The following is a 19,305-nucleotide window of genomic DNA, read 5'->3' as shown; positions in this document are numbered from 1 at the left end:
TCATACCATGTACGCTGGCGGGTCTGGGCCTCCTGAAGGTTTTCCCTTACCGTCTTGGTCAACGCTTCTAGGCGGTCCCGAAAGGCCAACACATATGGTAGGATGGGAGTGCCATCTGTGCTCCGGTCTCCCTCCCAATGCTCTCTAATAAGATCCAATGGGCCTCGGACCCTCCTTCCAAACAATAATTCAAACGGGGAGAACCCTGTGGATTCCTGCGGCACCTCCCGGTATGCGAATAGGAGGTGCGGCAGGAATCGTTCCCAGTCCTTGTGGGTCTCTGCGAAGGTTCGGAGCATCTGCTTCAAGGTACCATTGAATCGTTCGCAGAGCCCGTTCGTCTGGGGGTGGTAAGGGGCACTGATAATAGGCTTAATGCCACAGATCCTCCAGAGGTGTTGGGTGAATTCTGCGGTAAACTGGGTACCCTGATCCGAGATAATCTCCCTGGGTAATCCCATCCGGGAGAATATCCGCATGAGGGCATCCGCGACCGTCTCAGCGTGGATGTTGGTCAGAGCCACTGCTTCTGGATACCTGGTGGCATAATCTACGACCGTTAAAATATACCGTTTTCCTGACGGGCTAACTTTATTGAGGGGGCCTATCAGATCCACCGCTATTCGGCTAAAAGGTTCCTCTATTATGGGTAAGGGGTAAAGTTTAGCCTTCCTGCGATCCCCCCTTTTTCCCACTCTCTGGCAGGTATCGCAAGTCGTGCAATATCTGCGTACTTCCTGGCTAATCCCTGGCCAGAAGAAACTCTGGGTTAGTCTGTACCTGGTGCGACTAACCCCTAGATGTCCGGATAGCGGAATATCATGCGCTATCCGGAGTAATTCAGCCCGGTACCGCTGCGGTACCACTAATTGTCTCCTCGCTATCGGGTCTAACCCCGTAATCTGTTTGGTTGTTTCCCTGTACAAAAGTTGTTTATCCCAGATAAACTTCTCTCCCTCCGCCCCGGGGGAACCCGTGCCAACCTTGTCCCTATACACCTGAAGCGTGGGGTCTGTTGCGACTTCAGCTACAAATTCATTAGGTGGAGCCCAGGGAACACATTCTAGAGGGGGGGTAGGGTTGCTTACCTGGACCTCCGGCAGTGTGTTGTGGTCCTGGGTGCGGGCCTGTTGTCGGGTGACTACAGGGTTGACCTCCCCTGTGGTGGGCGACTGGGGCTCAAAAGCAGAAGTGAGCCTCCCCAGATCGTTCCCCAATAAAACCTCCGCCGGTAAATGCGGCATCAACCCCACCTCCACTTCCCCAATGTAAATGTACCCTTGCTGTAGGTAGCCGGTACACTGCTCCCCCAGCTACCCGGACGGCAACAGTTTTGTTCAGTTTTGCCTGCTCTGAAATCAGGTGGCTCTGTACCAAAGTGATGGTGGCTCCCGAATCTCGTAATCCCTGGACTGCTGTACCATTCAGATATACCGTCTGTCGATGGTGCCGTAGATTATCCACATTGGCCTGGACCGGATCTGCCTCGTGCAGTACCTCCCATTGTTCCACAGTAGTAATGGGGACTGCGGAACCATACGGGGTGGTGACTAGGTCCTGGTAGTGGTGGGCTGCGGCCGCCCTGGGTGGAGGTGGGCCTGGACGAATCCAGGTGGAACGGTCCCGTAGCTGTGGGCATTCCCTTTTATAATGTCCCCACTTCTGGCAGTGATGACAGGGGCCAGCGGTGGGTTGTCGGAACCGGGGCTGTGCAGCGGGTGGTGGTGGTGGTGGTAGTGGTCTCGGTGGAGCTGGGGTGTAGGTGTTTCCCCCGAATGTTTTAAAGGTTGCTTTTGGAGCTGCAGGTTTTTGTGACCTGCGTGCATCCAGGTAGTCATCCGCTTTCCTAGCAGCCTCGGTAAGGGAAGTAGGGTTTCTGTCCCTTACCCATTCCTGGACCTCATTGGTTACTCCCTCATAGAACTGCTCCATCAGCAACATCTGTATTACATCCTCCATAGAACGTGCCTTGCTAGCTTGCACCCACCCGAGCGCTGCCCCCTGTAATCGGCATGCCCACTCTGCGTGTGAGTCCTTCTCTGTTTTCTTTAGATCCCGGAACCTCCGCCGGTATGCCTCGGGTGTTATAGCATACCTGGCGAGTATAATTTCTTTCACTTTACTGTAATTCCTTATTTCGTCATTAGGTACAGTCCGATATGCCTCTGCTGCCCTCCCGGTTAACCTTCCGGCCAAAATAGGTACCCAGTCCTCTGCGTTAATTTTATGCAGTGCACACAGTCTTTCAAAGTCTTGCAGGAAAGCGTCTATATCTTCCTCTGCCTCCACATATGTTTTAAAAGCCTGGTATGGTATTTTAGGCTTACCTTCCTGTGGCACATTAATTGCAGAGCTTTGTTCTGGTGCCTGTGTCCTTAGGATGAATTTCTGTTGGGGGGTTTTCCGCATAAAAGGATAGCCTGAACTGAATCTGCCTCTGGAATTCCGATCCTTGTGGTGTTCCTCCCGGCTCCCTCTGTGCCGGAACTGAATCGCCCTCCATTCTGTACTCTGCCATGAGTTCTGTAACAAGTACTGCTTTCTTCTTATTGCTGGCTTGTATACCCCTTGCCTCTAGGAGGTCCTTTAGCGTGGAGCGTTTTAGCGCAGAAAAATCAATCTCCATCCGTACTCCATTTACGCTTGTTCCTCTGTGAGTTTGGATCCCACCGCTGCCACCAATGTAGCGGAGAGCCGATCTTGCATTCTCCACTAGAGATCCCAGTGAGGCTCAGGAACAAGGTGATGTTAAGTCCACAGGCAAGGTTTCCAGCAGGTAAAGTAATACAGCAGTATCCCCATCGCAATCCCAATAACTGGACGACACACAGTTTCAGGAGTAGAACTGACAAGCTTTATTCCACAGTTCCTTATAAAGCCCTCTCCCATGCAAGGGAGGAGGTTCTATCACTTAAGACATTATCCAATCTCTAAGTAGTAACCTCCCACAGATCTCCTCCCCTCCTCCAGCATCATAATCCCCTTATCGTGTACACAGTTTTCCCCGAGTTTTGGATGTACCCTAAATACTTGGGGTACATCCACAAATCCAACATCCCCAGATAGCTCTATTCTGGGGGACCAACATACTTAAAAATTAGCCCATTCGGATGAAGCGTTCGGGAGTTATGGGACTTTGAAGTTTGGACCGACCGCAGAGGTAAAGTATCCGAAAACAGTTCCATGTATTCTGGCCCTGCGGTCGGTCACAAACAGGCGAATGCAAAGGGGTGAAATATTACTGCTAAGTGGCCTGACTGGGATTCGGATGAATCCCCTAGTTTGTGGGGTTCTTTCTACCGAACGGCGGGCCGTTCGGTAGTTTCCCCACGAAGTATTAGGAGTCTGGAGGTCTCAGCGGTGTTTGCCTAGTCAAGTGTCCGATTTTGTTTCCAGACACTCGACGGCAAAACACCGCTGTTCGGCAGTTTAAGATGGCCGCCGCCACGTGTTCGCATCCCGAATGGCGGCCACCCAGAGAACAAAGACCACACTGCAGGAATAGGTAATTACCCGTTTGCAACATTGTTGCAAACGGTAATTGAAGGCACACTTTACACGGGGTGGTCTGGTTGTTCGGTAGTTTCATTCCCTTGTTTTATTTGAATGATTCTACCGAACAACTAGAGGAATACAATTCTTTACATACATTTAACTGTCATTATAACCGGATACCATGATTTCTATACATGTTCATACACATTAAACCAGCCATATGACCAAATACACTTATTCTCATACATGTCGTGGGACAGCCCGGTACCAATCCGCTACAGGAATATCTCCCAGGACCCGACAACTTAGTCACAGACTGGTTTTCACGTCATTGGAGAGATGCCAGCGATTGGCAATTAGACCCATTCCTCTTCCACCACATCCACCTATTACGGGGGCCCCTCACACTCGACCTCTTTGCGTCTCACCTGAACCGTCAGACGGACGTTTTTTTCAGCTGGCTACCAGACCCTCTATCTCTGGCAGTCGACGCTTTTCTGCAACCTTGGCCGCGGAGAGGAGCCTATGCTTTCCATCCTTTCTCGATGATACAACGGACCCTTCACCAGGTCAAAGCACAAATGGTCAAGATAGTAATAATTACTCTACTATGGAGGGCCCAGACTTGGTTCCCCACCCTCCTAGAACTATCAATAGACTACCCCATCCCACTACCTCGCTCCTTGCGGGTCCTCAGGAACCCAGCGGGCGATTACCACCCACTCGCCCTTCAGGGCCTTCTTCAACTGGTAGCTTGGACAGTTTCAGGGGAGCCTGGCATGTCGCGGGACTTTGTGGGATTCGTGGGCTCCAGGAACCAGACGAACCTATTTCTCCGCATGGCGGATTTGGGTCAGCTGGTGTCTGGAAAGGGACCTTGATCCCGTTTGAACATCTCTTTCATCAATTTAAAATTTCTTATCATCCCTCTTCGATCAAGGTAAATCATACCGATCGATTAATATTTTTCGCTCTGCCATTTCGGCGGCCCATGACACTATTGATAACTCCTTGGTAGGAAAAAACCCTTCAGTGTGCAGGCTCCTACGGGGCATAAGTTTGACAAGGCCACCTGCCGCTAAATACTCTAACTTCTGGGATATTTCTAAGGTTTTCACATTGTTGGATTCCTGGCCTTCTAACAAAGCCTTATCCCTACGCCAACTCTCTGCAAAACTGGCCCTGCTCCTATGCCTGGTGTCCTTCCGCAGAGTTTCAGACGTTCAGGCCTTTGACTCTCATGCTGTGACCTTTGCGCCAGACAGTGTCAGATTTACTATTACTAGACGCACTAAGACTAACTCTTCCTCAGTATTTTACCCATACTTTCCCGACAGACCGTCTCTCTGTGTAGCCCTGTGTACCCGTTGCTACATTGAGAACACTATCTCTTTATGTTCCACTACTGGACCACTTTTTGTCTCTTACGTTAGACCTCACAAACCGGTCTCTTCTCCCACGATCGCATGCTGGATAAGATGGTTACTTACCCAAGCAGGAATTGATCAATCATTCGTTGCCCACTCCATTAGAGGAGCGGCCGCATCTTCTGCCTTTCGTGCAGGCAGCTCGTTGGCGGATATTTTATCCTCCGCAGATTGGTCAAGGGAATCTACCTTTTGAATTTTTTATTTCAAACCTACATCACACGTGGCTTGTTCCCTTATTCAAGAGCGTTAAAACAGCAAATATGAAGCCTCCTGTCTTGCCATAAAATTAGGGATTATTCTAGTTTACAGTGAACAAATAATCTAAATTTTATGAAAGACAGGAGGCGAATATTTTCCCTCCCTTCGTTCACTGTGGAACCCACCGCAAATGGTAAGTCTCCGTTTTCTATTGTTATTGCATTGTACATTCTCTTGCAGTTTGCTTATTGTAAGCATAAGGTTTTTGCTAGCCTGGATACCTAGTCCTACATCACACTTTATCTCATTGATCTTTAAATCCTTACCAGATAATCTGAGCTATCACTTTAAAGTGCGTACTTGTAAATTTCTCTTGTCTAAGAGACCATACTTTCCCGAAGTTTCTCTTCTTCTCTACTAGTGTGAAAATCTTACGTTGAGCTACTCGACATTGACTTCATTGCGTTACACCAAAATTACGGTTCCAGAATGTTTCCAGTTTACACGGTTGATTCTACTACTGATCGGCACCACCAAGAAAGAAGAAGTGGGAGGAGTCTGACAGCACTATATTGTTCCATGATGTGTTATGATTGGTTGAATTTTTTTTTTTTACAACCTTGTTAACTTCTTTGCTGCTGGGAGTTACAGTAAAGAAAGATAAGCAAATATTCGCCTCCTATCTTTAATAAAATTTAGATTATTCGTTCACTGTAAAATAGAATAATCCCTAATTTTGGCTCATAGAGCAGTCACAGTGTAAGTGCAAGAGTCATATGAAAAGATTACTGTATATTTTACCAGATATCACAGAATGCAGCATATTTATGATAATGCGGGCAAATGCATTCTCCACATTTTGCAAGAAGTTGGTCCTCTCAGCACGTGTACCAAATACTTTACATATCTTCTGCATCATTTTCACTGCCCAGTCCATGCAGTACAAGTCCTTTTCACATACCTAGCACAGACATATTGGATATAGGAATTATTTATTACTGTAGATGTGATGAATGGAATGGTGTGTTTTTTTTATTTTTAATTTGTTTTATGGTTAATGGTTGAAGAACACTGTATGCGATTGTTCACTTTAATAAATTTCCCAATATCAATCCTCCTTCCTCAATTAAATTACAATTAAAGTAAATTGTGACATTATTAACCTTTGTATTTTACTATATTGAAGTTACATGCCAAATTTTCTATAACGGCACAATTTGTATATTGGGCAGACTACATGGGCCGAATGGTTCTTATGTGCCGTCACATTCTATGTTTCTATATTTGAGACTGCTTTTCCATGTTCACTACCATGGACACCATGCCTGTTCAATGTTGTCCAAGATCCAACCAATTCCAATTAAGTCTTAAGCTGTCACTATAGGGCAGTATGCCCTTAACGGCTACTGCTATGGAGAACAGCCACAGTACTTAATCCTATCCATTTATAAACAATTTATCTAGCAGTGGACAGATTAATATAAAGGCTCTTTAAGATAACATTGTAAGTCCTTCCAGCTATATTGCAGTACAATTATTCTTGATAATAGGGTCTCTGAGAGATCTTTTTGCAAGGCATGGTTTCACATCAACAGATTATTTTTGTGAATAGCCAACTGAAACTGTTTGAGTGTTTTTTATTAGTCAAAATAGCTCTAACCCACAACTCAAACATTGTTTCAATAATTGGGCACCAGGTTTGTCAATTTCAAACTCTAATTGGCTTTTGTTGACCTCATTAGCCCAGGGCTTCACATACTTTTTCCAACCTATACTGTGAATATTTAAATGATATAGTCAATATGTACAAGCACAATACAATAATTTGTGTGTTATTAGTTTAAAAAGCAACATACACATGAATTTGTTTACTGCACCTTACATGAACATCAAACCAGATTTTAAGACAAACCTAAACATAAATACAGTCATTTCTAAAGAGTTCACATACTTTTTCTTGCCGCTGTATGATCAGCCACAACATTAAAACCACCTGCCTAATATTGTGTAGGTCCCTCTCATGCTGACACAACAGCTCTCATGTTTTTAGGAATGGACTTCACAAGACCTCTAAACATGTCCTGTGATATCTGGCACCAAGACATTAGCAGAAGATACTTTAAGTCCTGCAAGTTACGAGACGGGGCCGACACATATTGCATTTGATGTTCCAGGACATCCCACAGAAATGTAGGAAATTTGGAGGCCAAGGCAACACCTTGAACCTTTTTGTCATGTTCCTCAAACCATTCCTGAATAATTTTGTCACTTTTACATTTTCCTGCTGAAAGAAGCCACTGCCAGGAAGGGGTGTACATTGTCTGCATCAGTCTCTAGGTAGATGGTACGTGTCAAAGCAACATACACATGAATTTGGTTTCAGAGTTTCCCAGCAGAACATTGCTCAGAGCATAACACTTACTCCACCAGACTGCCTTCCTCCCATAATGCATTCTGCTAACTTCTCTGCCCCAGGTAAACAACACACAGCCATCCATCCACCTGATCTAAAAGAAAACATCATTCATCAGGCCAGACAACCTTCTTCCAATGCTCCAAGGTTCAATTCTGACACTGACATCCCCATTGAGGGCACTTTCAGCAGTGGACAGGGTTCATCATGGGCACTCTGACGTGTCTGCGGCTATGCAGCCCCTTATGCAACAAACTGTGATGCACCGTGTGTTCTGACATGGCCAGCATTACGTTTTTGTTTTTTTAGCAATTTAAGATACAATAACTTTTCTAGGTGATCAGACCAGACTAGCCTACCTTCACAATGTGAATCAATGAGCCTCAGGCACATATGACCCTGATCCCAGTTCACCAGTTGTCCTTCCTTTCACCCATCTCAAACCTCACCTGCCTAAACAATGCAACCTCCCTCTACAACTCCACTCTCCTCTTAACTAGACATTGTAACATCCCCTACATTTAAAAGCAGCAAGCGCCCCCAAATACAACCCTGGCACACTAAGCGGACCCGAATGCTGCTGGAGAAAGTCTTACTTTGTGTCTGACTTTCTCCACTATACATTTATGCGGCGCTCCTATAGTCTGGCTCTTTCCTCTGCAAAAAAAACGACTTCAATATGCTCATAACCACATTCTCCTGCGAACCCCTATTTCATATTTTTAACTCACTGCTTCACTCTGTTGTGCCTCCTCCTCCGACCAACTTGACTGCCACAAACTTTGCAACTGTCAGGATCGGGACAGGGATCCAACACGCAGAGTACAAACAGTAGCCAGATACGTATACCGGACCTTAGAATGGCCGGACTAACGTAAGTAGTACCGTAGAGAATGGTCAAAGACAAGCCGAGGTCGAGGGTAACAGAAGACAGGTAAGCGAGAGACAAGCCGAATCAAGGGAGACAGAGATAAGCAGAGTAGAGCAAACAAGCCGGGTCAAAACCAAAAGGGATAACTAGAAAACAAGAGCACTGAGTGACTAGCAAGCTAGAACCACGACAGGGCAATGAGCAACAGGGCGAAGTATGTTTAAATACCCTGGCTAGAGAGTATAGACACGCCTCCGACGAGTCCTGATTGGTCTCCAACGGATTGAGTGACAGGTCGTTCCGGATTGGCGTCATGACGTCGGTCTCCGGGCACCATGCTACATAAGGAAGTAACTCCCTCGCGGCCGGCGTCTATGTGAACGGGTCGACCGCGAGGAACAGGAGAAACATGGCGTCCGGACGGATAAACGTCTAAGTCTCTACCTCTCACGGAGGTAGAGACCTCAGGTACCCTGACAGTACCCCCCCTCTCAGATACGCCCACCGGGCGGAAGGAACCGGGACGAGATGGAAAGCGGGAGTGATAAGCCCTGCAGAGACGAGGAGCATGAACATCCTCTTGAGGTACCCAACTCCTCTCTTCAGGACCATAACCCTTCCAATCGACCAGATATTGAACCCTCCCCCGTGAGATTCGAGAATCAATAATAGAGTTAACCTCATACTCCTCCTGACCCTCCACCTGAACAGAGCGAGGAGGGGCTATTGTGGAGGAAAATCTGCTGCATATAAGTGGTTTCAGCAATGAAACATGAAACGAGTTAGGGATGCGTAAGGTAGCAGGAAGCGCTAGACGGTGCGCAACCGGATTGATCCGAGTTAGTACCCTGTAAGGACCAATATAACGAGGAGCGAACTTCATGGAGGGCACTTTTAAACAGATGTTCCTTGTGCTCAGCCATACCCTATCACCTGGAACAAAGACCGGAGCCGCCCTTCTACGTTTATCAGCGTGTTTCTTAACCAGCATAGAGTTGTGCATAAGGATTTGTCGAGTTTGGTCCCACAACTTCCTCAAATTGGCCACATGAACATCAACCGACGGCACCCCCTGGGAAGGAGAAGCCGAAGGAAGAATAGACGGATGAAAGCCATAATTCATGAAGAAGGGGCTTGAATGAGTAGAATCGCAGACGAGATTGTTGTGTGCAAACTCCGCCCAAGGAATCAAACCGACCCAATCGTCCTGGTGTTCAGAAACGAAACAACGTAGATATTGTTCAATCTTTTGGTTGGTGCGTTCAGCAACTCCATTGGACTGAGGATGGTAGGCAGACGAGAAATTCAATTTGATGCCTAGTTGAGAGCAGAAGGATTTCCAGAAACGGGAAACAAATTGGGAACCTCTGTCAGATACAATTTGGGAAGGTATCCCATGCAACCGGAAAATCTCCCTAGCGAATATCTCCGCTAATTCGGGCGAAGATGGGAGTTTAGGTAAGGGAACGAAGTGAGCCATCTTAGTAAATCTGTCCACCACAGTGAGGATAACAGTCTGCTTTTTAGATATAGGCAAATCAACAATGAAGTCCATGGCCAAACAGGACCATGGCTTTTCAGGAACCTCTAAAGGGTGCAGAAATCCGCATGGAAGCGAATGGGGTTGCTTGGTCTTGGTACAAACCTCACATGCCCCGATGAAATCTTTAATATCCTTACGTAACTCAGGCCACCAGAAATCTTTAGAGATCAGAGCATACGTCTTGCGAATGCCAGGATGTCCAGCCACCTTGCTGTTGTGGAAACAACGTAACACTTCTAGTTGGAGAGTAGAAGGAACGTAGTGTCGATCCCCAGGAGCCTGAAATTTCATGATCTCGGCAAGCAACGGAGAGTGAATCCTGATATTCGTGTTAGCGATGATATTACCCTTAGGAACTATGGAGGAAAGAACTGGCTCAGTAGTAGTGACCGGTTCATATTGACGAGACAAAGCATCGGCTTTAGAGTTCTTAGAACCAGGTCTATAAGTAAGTACATAATTAAAGTGAGTGAGGAACAAGGACCAACGAGCCTGCCTGGCGGATAAGCGCTTAGCCTCCCCAATATAAGACAAGTTCTTATGATCTGTTAAGATAGTAACAGGGTGTAATGTCCCTTCTAGTAAATGTCTCCATTCCTTTAAAGCCTTAATGACCGCTAACAATTCCCTGTCGCCGATGTCATATCTGCTTTCTGGCCCAGATAATTTCTTAGAGAAGAACCCACAAGGGTGTAACGGTTTGTCCACCCCTAACCTTTGAGACAGAACAGCCCCAACTCCCGTCTCAGAAGCATCGACCTCGAGTAAGAACGGCAGAGTTGTATCAGGGTGGACTAGAATGGGGGCAGAAGCAAACCGTTCCTTGAGAGTCTTGAAAGCAACAAGAGCCTCCGTAGACCAGGTCTTAGTATCAGCCCCTTGTTTGGTCATATTGGTAATAGGCGCAATGATAGAAGAGTATCCCTTAATGAAGCGCCTATAGTAGTTGGAAAAACCAATAAACCTCTGAATAGCCTTGAGTCCTTTGGGTAAAGGTCAATCTAAAATAGATTGGAGTTTGTCAGGGTCCATCTTAAAACCTTCCCCAGAAATCACGTAACCAAGGAAGTCTATCTGAGACTGGTCAAAGCTGCATTTCTCCAATTTACAGTATAGGCCATGTTGCAGGAGTTTGTGTAATACCCTTCTGACTTGTCTATGGTGAGTCTCAATCTCCTTAGAGTGTATCAGTATGTCGTCCAGGTAGCCAATAACACAATCATGTTGAAACTCCCTAAGTACCTCATTAATCAAATCTTGAAATACTGCAGGAGCATTGCAAAGTCCAAACGGCATGACTGTGTATTCATAGTGTCCATACCGGGTATTGAACGCCGTCATCCACTCGTGACCATGCTGGATTCTCACCAAATTATATGCCCCTCTGAGATCTAACTTGGTGAAGATCTTGGAGCCCTTAAGACGATCAAACAACTCGGTAATCAATGGAATAGGATAGGCATTTCGGATAGTTATTTTATTCAAACCTCGGTAATCAATACAAGGTCTCAGTGTGCCATCCTTTTTCTTAACAAAAAAGAACCCAGCCCCGGCAGGAGAAGAAAATTCTCACGAATATATTCCTCTAGAACAGAGTTCTCCTGAACAGATAAAGGATATACATTACCCCTCGGGGGCATAGTCCCAGGTAGAAGCTTAATCTTACAATCAAATGACCTGTGTGGAGGTAAAGAATCGGCATTCTTCTTTTCGAATACTGCCTTTAAGTCTTGGTACAGGAACGGTATCTGTCTCTCTGTGGACTGAGTAGGACTACCAGATGTGTTAATATTAGCCAATGGAGAAACCTTGCGTAAACACCTCTCCTGGCAGCTCTGACCCCACGAGAGTATCTACCCTAATTCCCAGTCGATAATAGGGTTATGTTTCTTCAACCATGGATACCCCAGAACTATGGGAACAGAAGGGGATGAAATGAGCATAAGAGATAAATTCTCCACATGTAGGATACCAACATTTAAGTTAATGGGTATGGTCTCTCGAAAGATAACAGGATCCAGTAGTGGTCTACCATCTATGGCCTCAACGGCCAAGGGTGTCTCCCTTAACTGGGATGGGAAATTGTGTTTAGTGGCAAAAGCTTGATCGATAAAATTCTCAGCAGCTCCGGAATCTATCAACGCCATAGCCTTTACTACTTCCCTCTCCCACGTTAAGGAAACTGGTAGCAGAAGCCTGTGATCTTTATAATTAGGAGTAGAGGACAAAATAGAAACACCCAAGGCCTGTCCTCTAGAGAAACTTAGGTGCGAGCGTTTCCCGGGCGGTTGGAACAGTTCAAGAGTAAATGACCTCTGGCTCCACAATACATACATAACCCCTCCCTTCTCCTGTGCTGTTTCTCCTCCTCAGAGAGGCGGGTATAGCCTATCTGCATAGGTTCAGGAAGCAGGGAGACCGTGGAGTCAGGGCTTGGAAATGCGGAGGCTAACCTAAAGGAAGATCTCCGGTTCCTCTCTCGAGTGTTCTGTCTCTCTCTTAAACGTTCATCTATACGAGAGATGAAGGAAATTAAATCCTCTAACTCTTCAGGAAGTTCTCTAGTAGCAACCTCGTCAAGGATTACCTCAGATAACCCATTCAAAAATACATCCATATACGCCTGCTCATTCCACTTGACTTCTGACGCCAGAGACCTGAACTCTAGTGCATAATCCACAAGTGTTCGGTTCTCCTGTCTCAGGCGCAACAGTGATCTGGCTGCATTAACCTTTCTACCTGGAGGGTCAAACGTTGTTCTAAAAGCAGCTACAAATGCGTTATAGTTATATACTAACGGGTTATCGTTCTCCCATAGTGGGTTGGCCCATCTCAGAGCCTTCTCAATGAGTAAAGTGATAATAAATCCTACCTTTGCCCTATCTGTAGGATAGGAGCGAGGTTGCAATTCAAAGTGGATACTAATTTGGTTTAAAAAAACCACGACATTTCTCAGGAGCCCCACCATAACGTACTGGTGGGGTAATGCGAGAAGAAGCACCTACTGTGGCTACCTCTAGACCTGAACTTACAGGAGAGATGGGAGTAGTACGTATCTCCTCTGGTGGGTTATTGGCACGAGATAATAACGCCTGAAGCGCTAGCGCCATCTGATCCATGGCTTCAAACCTAGGATCATGAGAAGCCAGCTGACTGTTTGTACTTGCAGGATCCATTGGCCCTGTCGTAATGTCAGGATCGGGACAGGGATCCAACACGCAGAGTACAAACAGTAGCCAGATACGTATACCGGACCTTAGAATGGCCGGACTAACGTAAGTAATACCGTAGAGAATGGTCAAAGACAAGCCGAGGTCGAGGGTAACAGAAGACAGGTAAGCGAGAGACAAGCCGAATCAAGGGAGACAGAGATAAGCAGAGTAGAGCAAACAAGCCGGGTCAAAACCAAAAGGGATAACTAGAAAACAAGAGCACTGAGTGACTAGCAAGCTAGAACCACGACAGGGCAATGAGCAACAGGGCGAAGTATGTTTAAATACCCTGGCTAGAGAGGATAGACACGCCTCCGACGAGTCCTGATTGGTCTCCAACGGATTGAGTGACAGGTCGTTCCGGATTGGCGTCATGACGTCGGTCTCCGGGCACCATGCTACATAAGGAAGTAACTCCCTCGCGGCCGGCGTCTATGTGAACGGGTCGACCGCGAGGAACAGGAGAAACATGGCGTCCGGACGGATAAACGTCTAAGTCTCTACCTCTCACGGAGGTAGAGACCTCAGGTACCCTGACAGTACCCCCCCTCTCAGATACGCCCACCGGGCGGAAGGAACCGGGACGAGATGGAAAGCGGGAGTGATAAGCCCTGCAGAGACGAGGAGCATGAACATCCTCTTGAGGTACCCAACTCCTCTCTTCAGGACCATAACCCTTCCAATCGACCAGATATTGAACCCTCCCCCGTGAGATTCGAGAATCAATAATAGAGTTAACCTCATACTCCTCCTGACCCTCCACCTGAACAGAGCGAGGAGGGGCTATTGTGGAGGAAAATCTGCTGCATATAAGTGGTTTCAGCAATGAAACATGAAACGAGTTAGGGATGCGTAAGGTAGCAGGAAGCGCTAGACGGTGCGCAACCGGATTGATCCGAGTTAGTACCCTGTAAGGACCAATATAACGAGGAGCGAACTTCATGGAGGGCACTTTTAAACAGATGTTCCTTGTGCTCAGCCATACCCTATCACCTGGAACAAAGACCGGAGCCGCCCTTCTACGTTTATCAGCGTGTTTCTTAACCAGCATAGAGTTGTGCATAAGGATTTGTCGAGTTTGGTCCCACAACTTCCTCAAATTGGCCACATGAACATCAACCGACGGCACCCCCTGGGAAGGAGAAGCCGAAGGAAGAATAGACGGATGAAAGCCATAATTCATGAAGAAGGGGCTTGAATGAGTAGAATCGCAGACGAGATTGTTGTGTGCAAACTCCGCCCAAGGAATCAAACCGACCCAATCGTCCTGGTGTTCAGAAACGAAACAACGTAGATATTGTTCAATCTTTTGGTTGGTGCGTTCAGCAACTCCATTGGACTGAGGATGGTAGGCAGACGAGAAATTCAATTTGATGCCTAGTTGAGAGCAGAAGGATTTCCAGAAACGGGAAACAAATTGGGAACCTCTGTCAGATACAATTTGGGAAGGTATCCCATGCAACCGGAAAATCTCCCTAGCGAATATCTCCGCTAATTCGGGCGAAGATGGGAGTTTAGGTAAGGGAACGAAGTGAGCCATCTTAGTAAATCTGTCCACCACAGTGAGGATAACAGTCTGCTTTTTAGATATAGGCAAATCAACAATGAAGTCCATGGCCAAACAGGACCATGGCTTTTCAGGAACCTCTAAAGGGTGCAGAAATCCGCATGGAAGCGAATGGGGTTGCTTGGTCTTGGTACAAACCTCACATGCCCCGATGAAATCTTTAATATCCTTACGTAACTCAGGCCACCAGAAATCTTTAGAGATCAGAGCATACGTCTTGCGAATGCCAGGATGTCCAGCCACCTTGCTGTTGTGGAAACAACGTAACACTTCTAGTTGGAGAGTAGAAGGAACGTAGTGTCGATCCCCAGGAGCCTGAAATTTCATGATCTCGGCAAGCAACGGAGAGTGAATCCTGATATTCGTGTTAGCGATGATATTACCCTTAGGAACTATGGAGGAAAGAACTGGCTCAGTAGTAGTGACCGGTTCATATTGACGAGACAAAGCATCGGCTTTAGAGTTCTTAGAACCAGGTCTATAAGTAAGTACATAATTAAAGTGAGTGAGGAACAAGGACCAACGAGCCTGCCTGGCGGATAAGCGCTTAGCCTCCCCAATATAAGACAAGTTCTTATGATCTGTTAAGATAGTAACAGGGTGTAATGTCCCTTCTAGTAAATGTCTCCATTCCTTTAAAGCCTTAATGACCGCTAACAATTCCCTGTCGCCGATGTCATATCTGCTTTCTGGCCCAGATAATTTCTTAGAGAAGAACCCACAAGGGTGTAACGGTTTGTCCACCCCTAACCTTTGAGACAGAACAGCCCCAACTCCCGTCTCAGAAGCATCGACCTCGAGTAAGAACGGCAGAGTTGTATCAGGGTGGACTAGAATGGGGGCAGAAGCAAACCGTTCCTTGAGAGTCTTGAAAGCAACAAGAGCCTCCGTAGACCAGGTCTTAGTATCAGCCCCTTGTTTGGTCATATTGGTAATAGGCGCAATGATAGAAGAGTATCCCTTAATGAAGCGCCTATAGTAGTTGGAAAAACCAATAAACCTCTGAATAGCCTTGAGTCCTTTGGGTAAAGGTCAATCTAAAATAGATTGGAGTTTGTCAGGGTCCATCTTAAAACCTTCCCCAGAAATCACGTAACCAAGGAAGTCTATCTGAGACTGGTCAAAGCTGCATTTCTCCAATTTACAGTATAGGCCATGTTGCAGGAGTTTGTGTAATACCCTTCTGACTTGTCTATGGTGAGTCTCAATCTCCTTAGAGTGTATCAGTATGTCGTCCAGGTAGCCAATAACACAATCATGTTGAAACTCCCTAAGTACCTCATTAATCAAATCTTGAAATACTGCAGGAGCATTGCAAAGTCCAAACGGCATGACTGTGTATTCATAGTGTCCATACCGGGTATTGAACGCCGTCATCCACTCGTGACCATGCTGGATTCTCACCAAATTATATGCCCCTCTGAGATCTAACTTGGTGAAGATCTTGGAGCCCTTAAGACGATCAAACAACTCGGTAATCAATGGAATAGGATAGGCATTTCGGATAGTTATTTTATTCAAACCTCGGTAATCAATACAAGGTCTCAGTGTGCCATCCTTTTTCTTAACAAAAAAGAACCCAGCCCCGGCAGGAGAAGAAAATTCTCACGAATATATTCCTCTAGAACAGAGTTCTCCTGAACAGATAAAGGATATACATTACCCCTCGGGGGCATAGTCCCAGGTAGAAGCTTAATCTTACAATCAAATGACCTGTGTGGAGGTAAAGAATCAGCATTCTTCTTTTCGAATACTGCCTTTAAGTCTTGGTACAGGAACGGTATCTGTCTCTCTGTGGACTGAGTAGGACTACCAGATGTGTTAATATTAGCCAATGGAGAAACCTTGCGTAAACACCTCTCCTGGCAGCTCTGACCCCACGAGAGTATCTACCCTAATTCCCAGTCGATAATAGGGTTATGTTTCTTCAACCATGGATACCCCAGAACTATGGGAACAGAAGGGGATGAAATGAGCATAAGAGATAAATTCTCCACATGTAGGATACCAACATTTAAGTTAATGGGTATGGTCTCTCGAAAGATAACAGGATCCAGTAGTGGTCTACCATCTATGGCCTCAACGGCCAAGGGTGTCTCCCTTAACTGGGATGGGAAATTGTGTTTAGTGGCAAAAGCTTGATCGATAAAATTCTCAGCAGCTCCGGAATCTATCAACGCCATAGCCTTTACTACTTCCCTCTCCCACGTTAAGGAAACTGGTAGCAGAAGCCTGTGATCTTTATAATTAGGAGTAGAGGACAAAATAGAAACACCCAAGGCCTGTCCTCTAGAGAAACTTAGGTGCGAGCGTTTCCCGGGCGGTTGGAACAGTTCAAGAGTAAATGACCTCTGGCTCCACAATACATACATAACCCCTCCCTTCTCCTGTGCTGTTTCTCCTCCTCAGAGAGGCGGGTATAGCCTATCTGCATAGGTTCAGGAAGCAGGGAGACCGTGGAGTCAGGGCTTGGAAATGCGGAGGCTAACCTAAAGGAAGATCTCCGGTTCCTCTCTCGAGTGTTCTGTCTCTCTCTTAAACGTTCATCTATACGAGAGATGAAGGAAATTAAATCCTCTAACTCTTCAGGAAGTTCTCTAGTAGCAACCTCGTCAAGGATTACCTCAGATAACCCATTCAAAAATACATCCATATACGCCTGCTCATTCCACTTGACTTCTGACGCCAGAGACCTGAACTCTAGTGCATAATCCACAAGTGTTCGGTTCTCCTGTCTCAGGCGCAACAGTGATCTGGCTGCATTAACCTTTCTACCTGGAGGGTCAAACGTTGTTCTAAAAGCAGCTACAAATGCGTTATAGTTATATACTAACGGGTTATCGTTCTCCCATAGTGGGTTGGCCCATCTCAGAGCCTTCTCAATGAGTAAAGTGATAATAAATCCTACCTTTGCCCTATCTGTAGGATAGGAGCGAGGTTGCAATTCAAAGTGGATACTAATTTGGTTTAAAAAAACCACGACATTTCTCAGGAGCCCCACCATAACGTACTGGTGGGGTAATGCGAGAAGAAGCACCTACTGTGGCTACCTCTAGACCTGAACTTACAGGAGAGATGGGAGTAGTACGTATCTCCTCTGGTGGGTTATTGGCACGAGATAATAACGCCTGAAGCGCTAGCGCCATCTGATCCATGGCTTCAAACCTAGGATCATGAGAAGCCAGCTGACTGTTTGTACTTGCAGGATCCATTGGCCCTGTCGTAATGTCAGGATCGGGACAGGGATCCAACACGCAGAGTACAAACAGTAGCCAGATACGTATACCGGACCTTAGAATGGCCGGACTAACGTAAGTAATACCGTAGAGAATGGTCAAAGACAAGCCGAGGTCGAGGGTAACAGAAGACAGGTAAGCGAGAGACAAGCCGAATCAAGGGAGACAGAGATAAGCAGAGTAGAGCAAACAAGCCGGGTCAAAACCAAAAGGGATAACTAGAAAACAAGAGCACTGAGTGACTAGCAAGCTAGAACCACGACAGGGCAATGAGCAACAGGGCGAAGTATGTTTAAATACCCTGGCTAGAGAGGATAGACACGCCTCCGACGAGTCCTGATTGGTCTCCAACGGATTGAGTGACAGGTCGTTCCGGATTGGCGTCATGACGTCGGTCTCCGGGCACCATGCTACATAAGGAAGTAACTCCCTCGCGGCCGGCGTCTATGTGAACGGGTCGACCGCGAGGAACAGGAGAAACATGGCGTCCGGACGGATAAACGTCTAAGTCTCTACCTCTCTCGGAGGTAGAGACCTCAGGTACCCTGACAGCAACTCACTTCACTGAGAAGATTTTTACAATCAGGAAAGAAATCTCTCATCTCTCTCCATCCCCTACCAATTTTCCCCCCAACCACAATCCCTCTGCTGTGCTATGCTCATTTGCACCCACTACAGCAGAAAAAGTTTCTGATCTGCTCTTGTCCTCTTGCCATAACGCCTGTTCCCTGAATCCTATTTCTTCGTATATAATCCGCACTTTGTGTCCTTCTACTGCTCTGCCTCTCACTTAAATTTTTTATTTCTCCCTCTCCTCTGGCATATTTCCTCTACCTTTCAAATATGCAACTGTAACCCCGATTCTGAAAAAGCCCAACTACTGCCTTATCTCGCTCCTGCCATTTGACTCCAAGAATCTTCAGAGAGTTGTGTATGCGAGATTGACAGATTTCGAATCCAACTCTTTTCATGACCCGCTTCATTCTGGTTTCTAGGCTTGTCACTCTGTTGAAACAGCTGTGACCAAAGTATACAATGATCTTATCACTGCAAAATCCCGTGGCCACTACTCTATCCAAATTCTCCTTGACCTTTCTGCTGCTTTTGACACTGTTGATCATAAACAGCATCCTCCTTAATCTCGGTCTACGAGATACCACTCTCTCCTAGTGCTCTTCCAACCTCTCCCAGCGCTCATTTAGTGTTTATTTCTCTGGCTCTACCTCTCCTTCCCAATCCCTCTCTGTTGGTGGTCCCCTATTGTTCTGAATCTATACTGTCTCCTTTGTTAAATTCATCAGCTCCTTCCAGTATTGTTTCTATGCGGAAAACAGGCAAAT

The 19,305-nt window shown here is 46.4% G+C and overlaps 1 protein-coding gene across 1 annotated transcript in view; it reads right to left on the bottom strand.

Moving 5' to 3' along the window:
- The window catches only part of FBXO47 (F-box protein 47), a 212,200-nt gene that overhangs the window by 13,154 nt on the left and 179,741 nt on the right, over positions 1–19,305 (bottom strand). The window contains exons 10-11 of the mRNA XM_063456603.1: positions 5,925–6,084; positions 5,559–5,564 (exon numbers count right to left, since the gene is read on the bottom strand). Of these exons, the coding sequence (XP_063312673.1) occupies positions 5,559–5,564; positions 5,925–6,084 (166 nt within the window). The remainder of the gene's footprint in view (positions 1–5,558; positions 5,565–5,924; positions 6,085–19,305) is intronic.

The sequence above is a fragment of the Pelobates fuscus genome, chromosome 5 (assembly GCF_036172605.1).
Source record: "Pelobates fuscus isolate aPelFus1 chromosome 5, aPelFus1.pri, whole genome shotgun sequence".
Classification (NCBI taxonomy): Eukaryota; Metazoa; Chordata; class Amphibia; order Anura; family Pelobatidae; genus Pelobates; species Pelobates fuscus.
The sequence above is the reverse complement of the archived record's forward strand: the minus strand, read 5'-3'. Positions and strand labels throughout refer to the sequence as shown.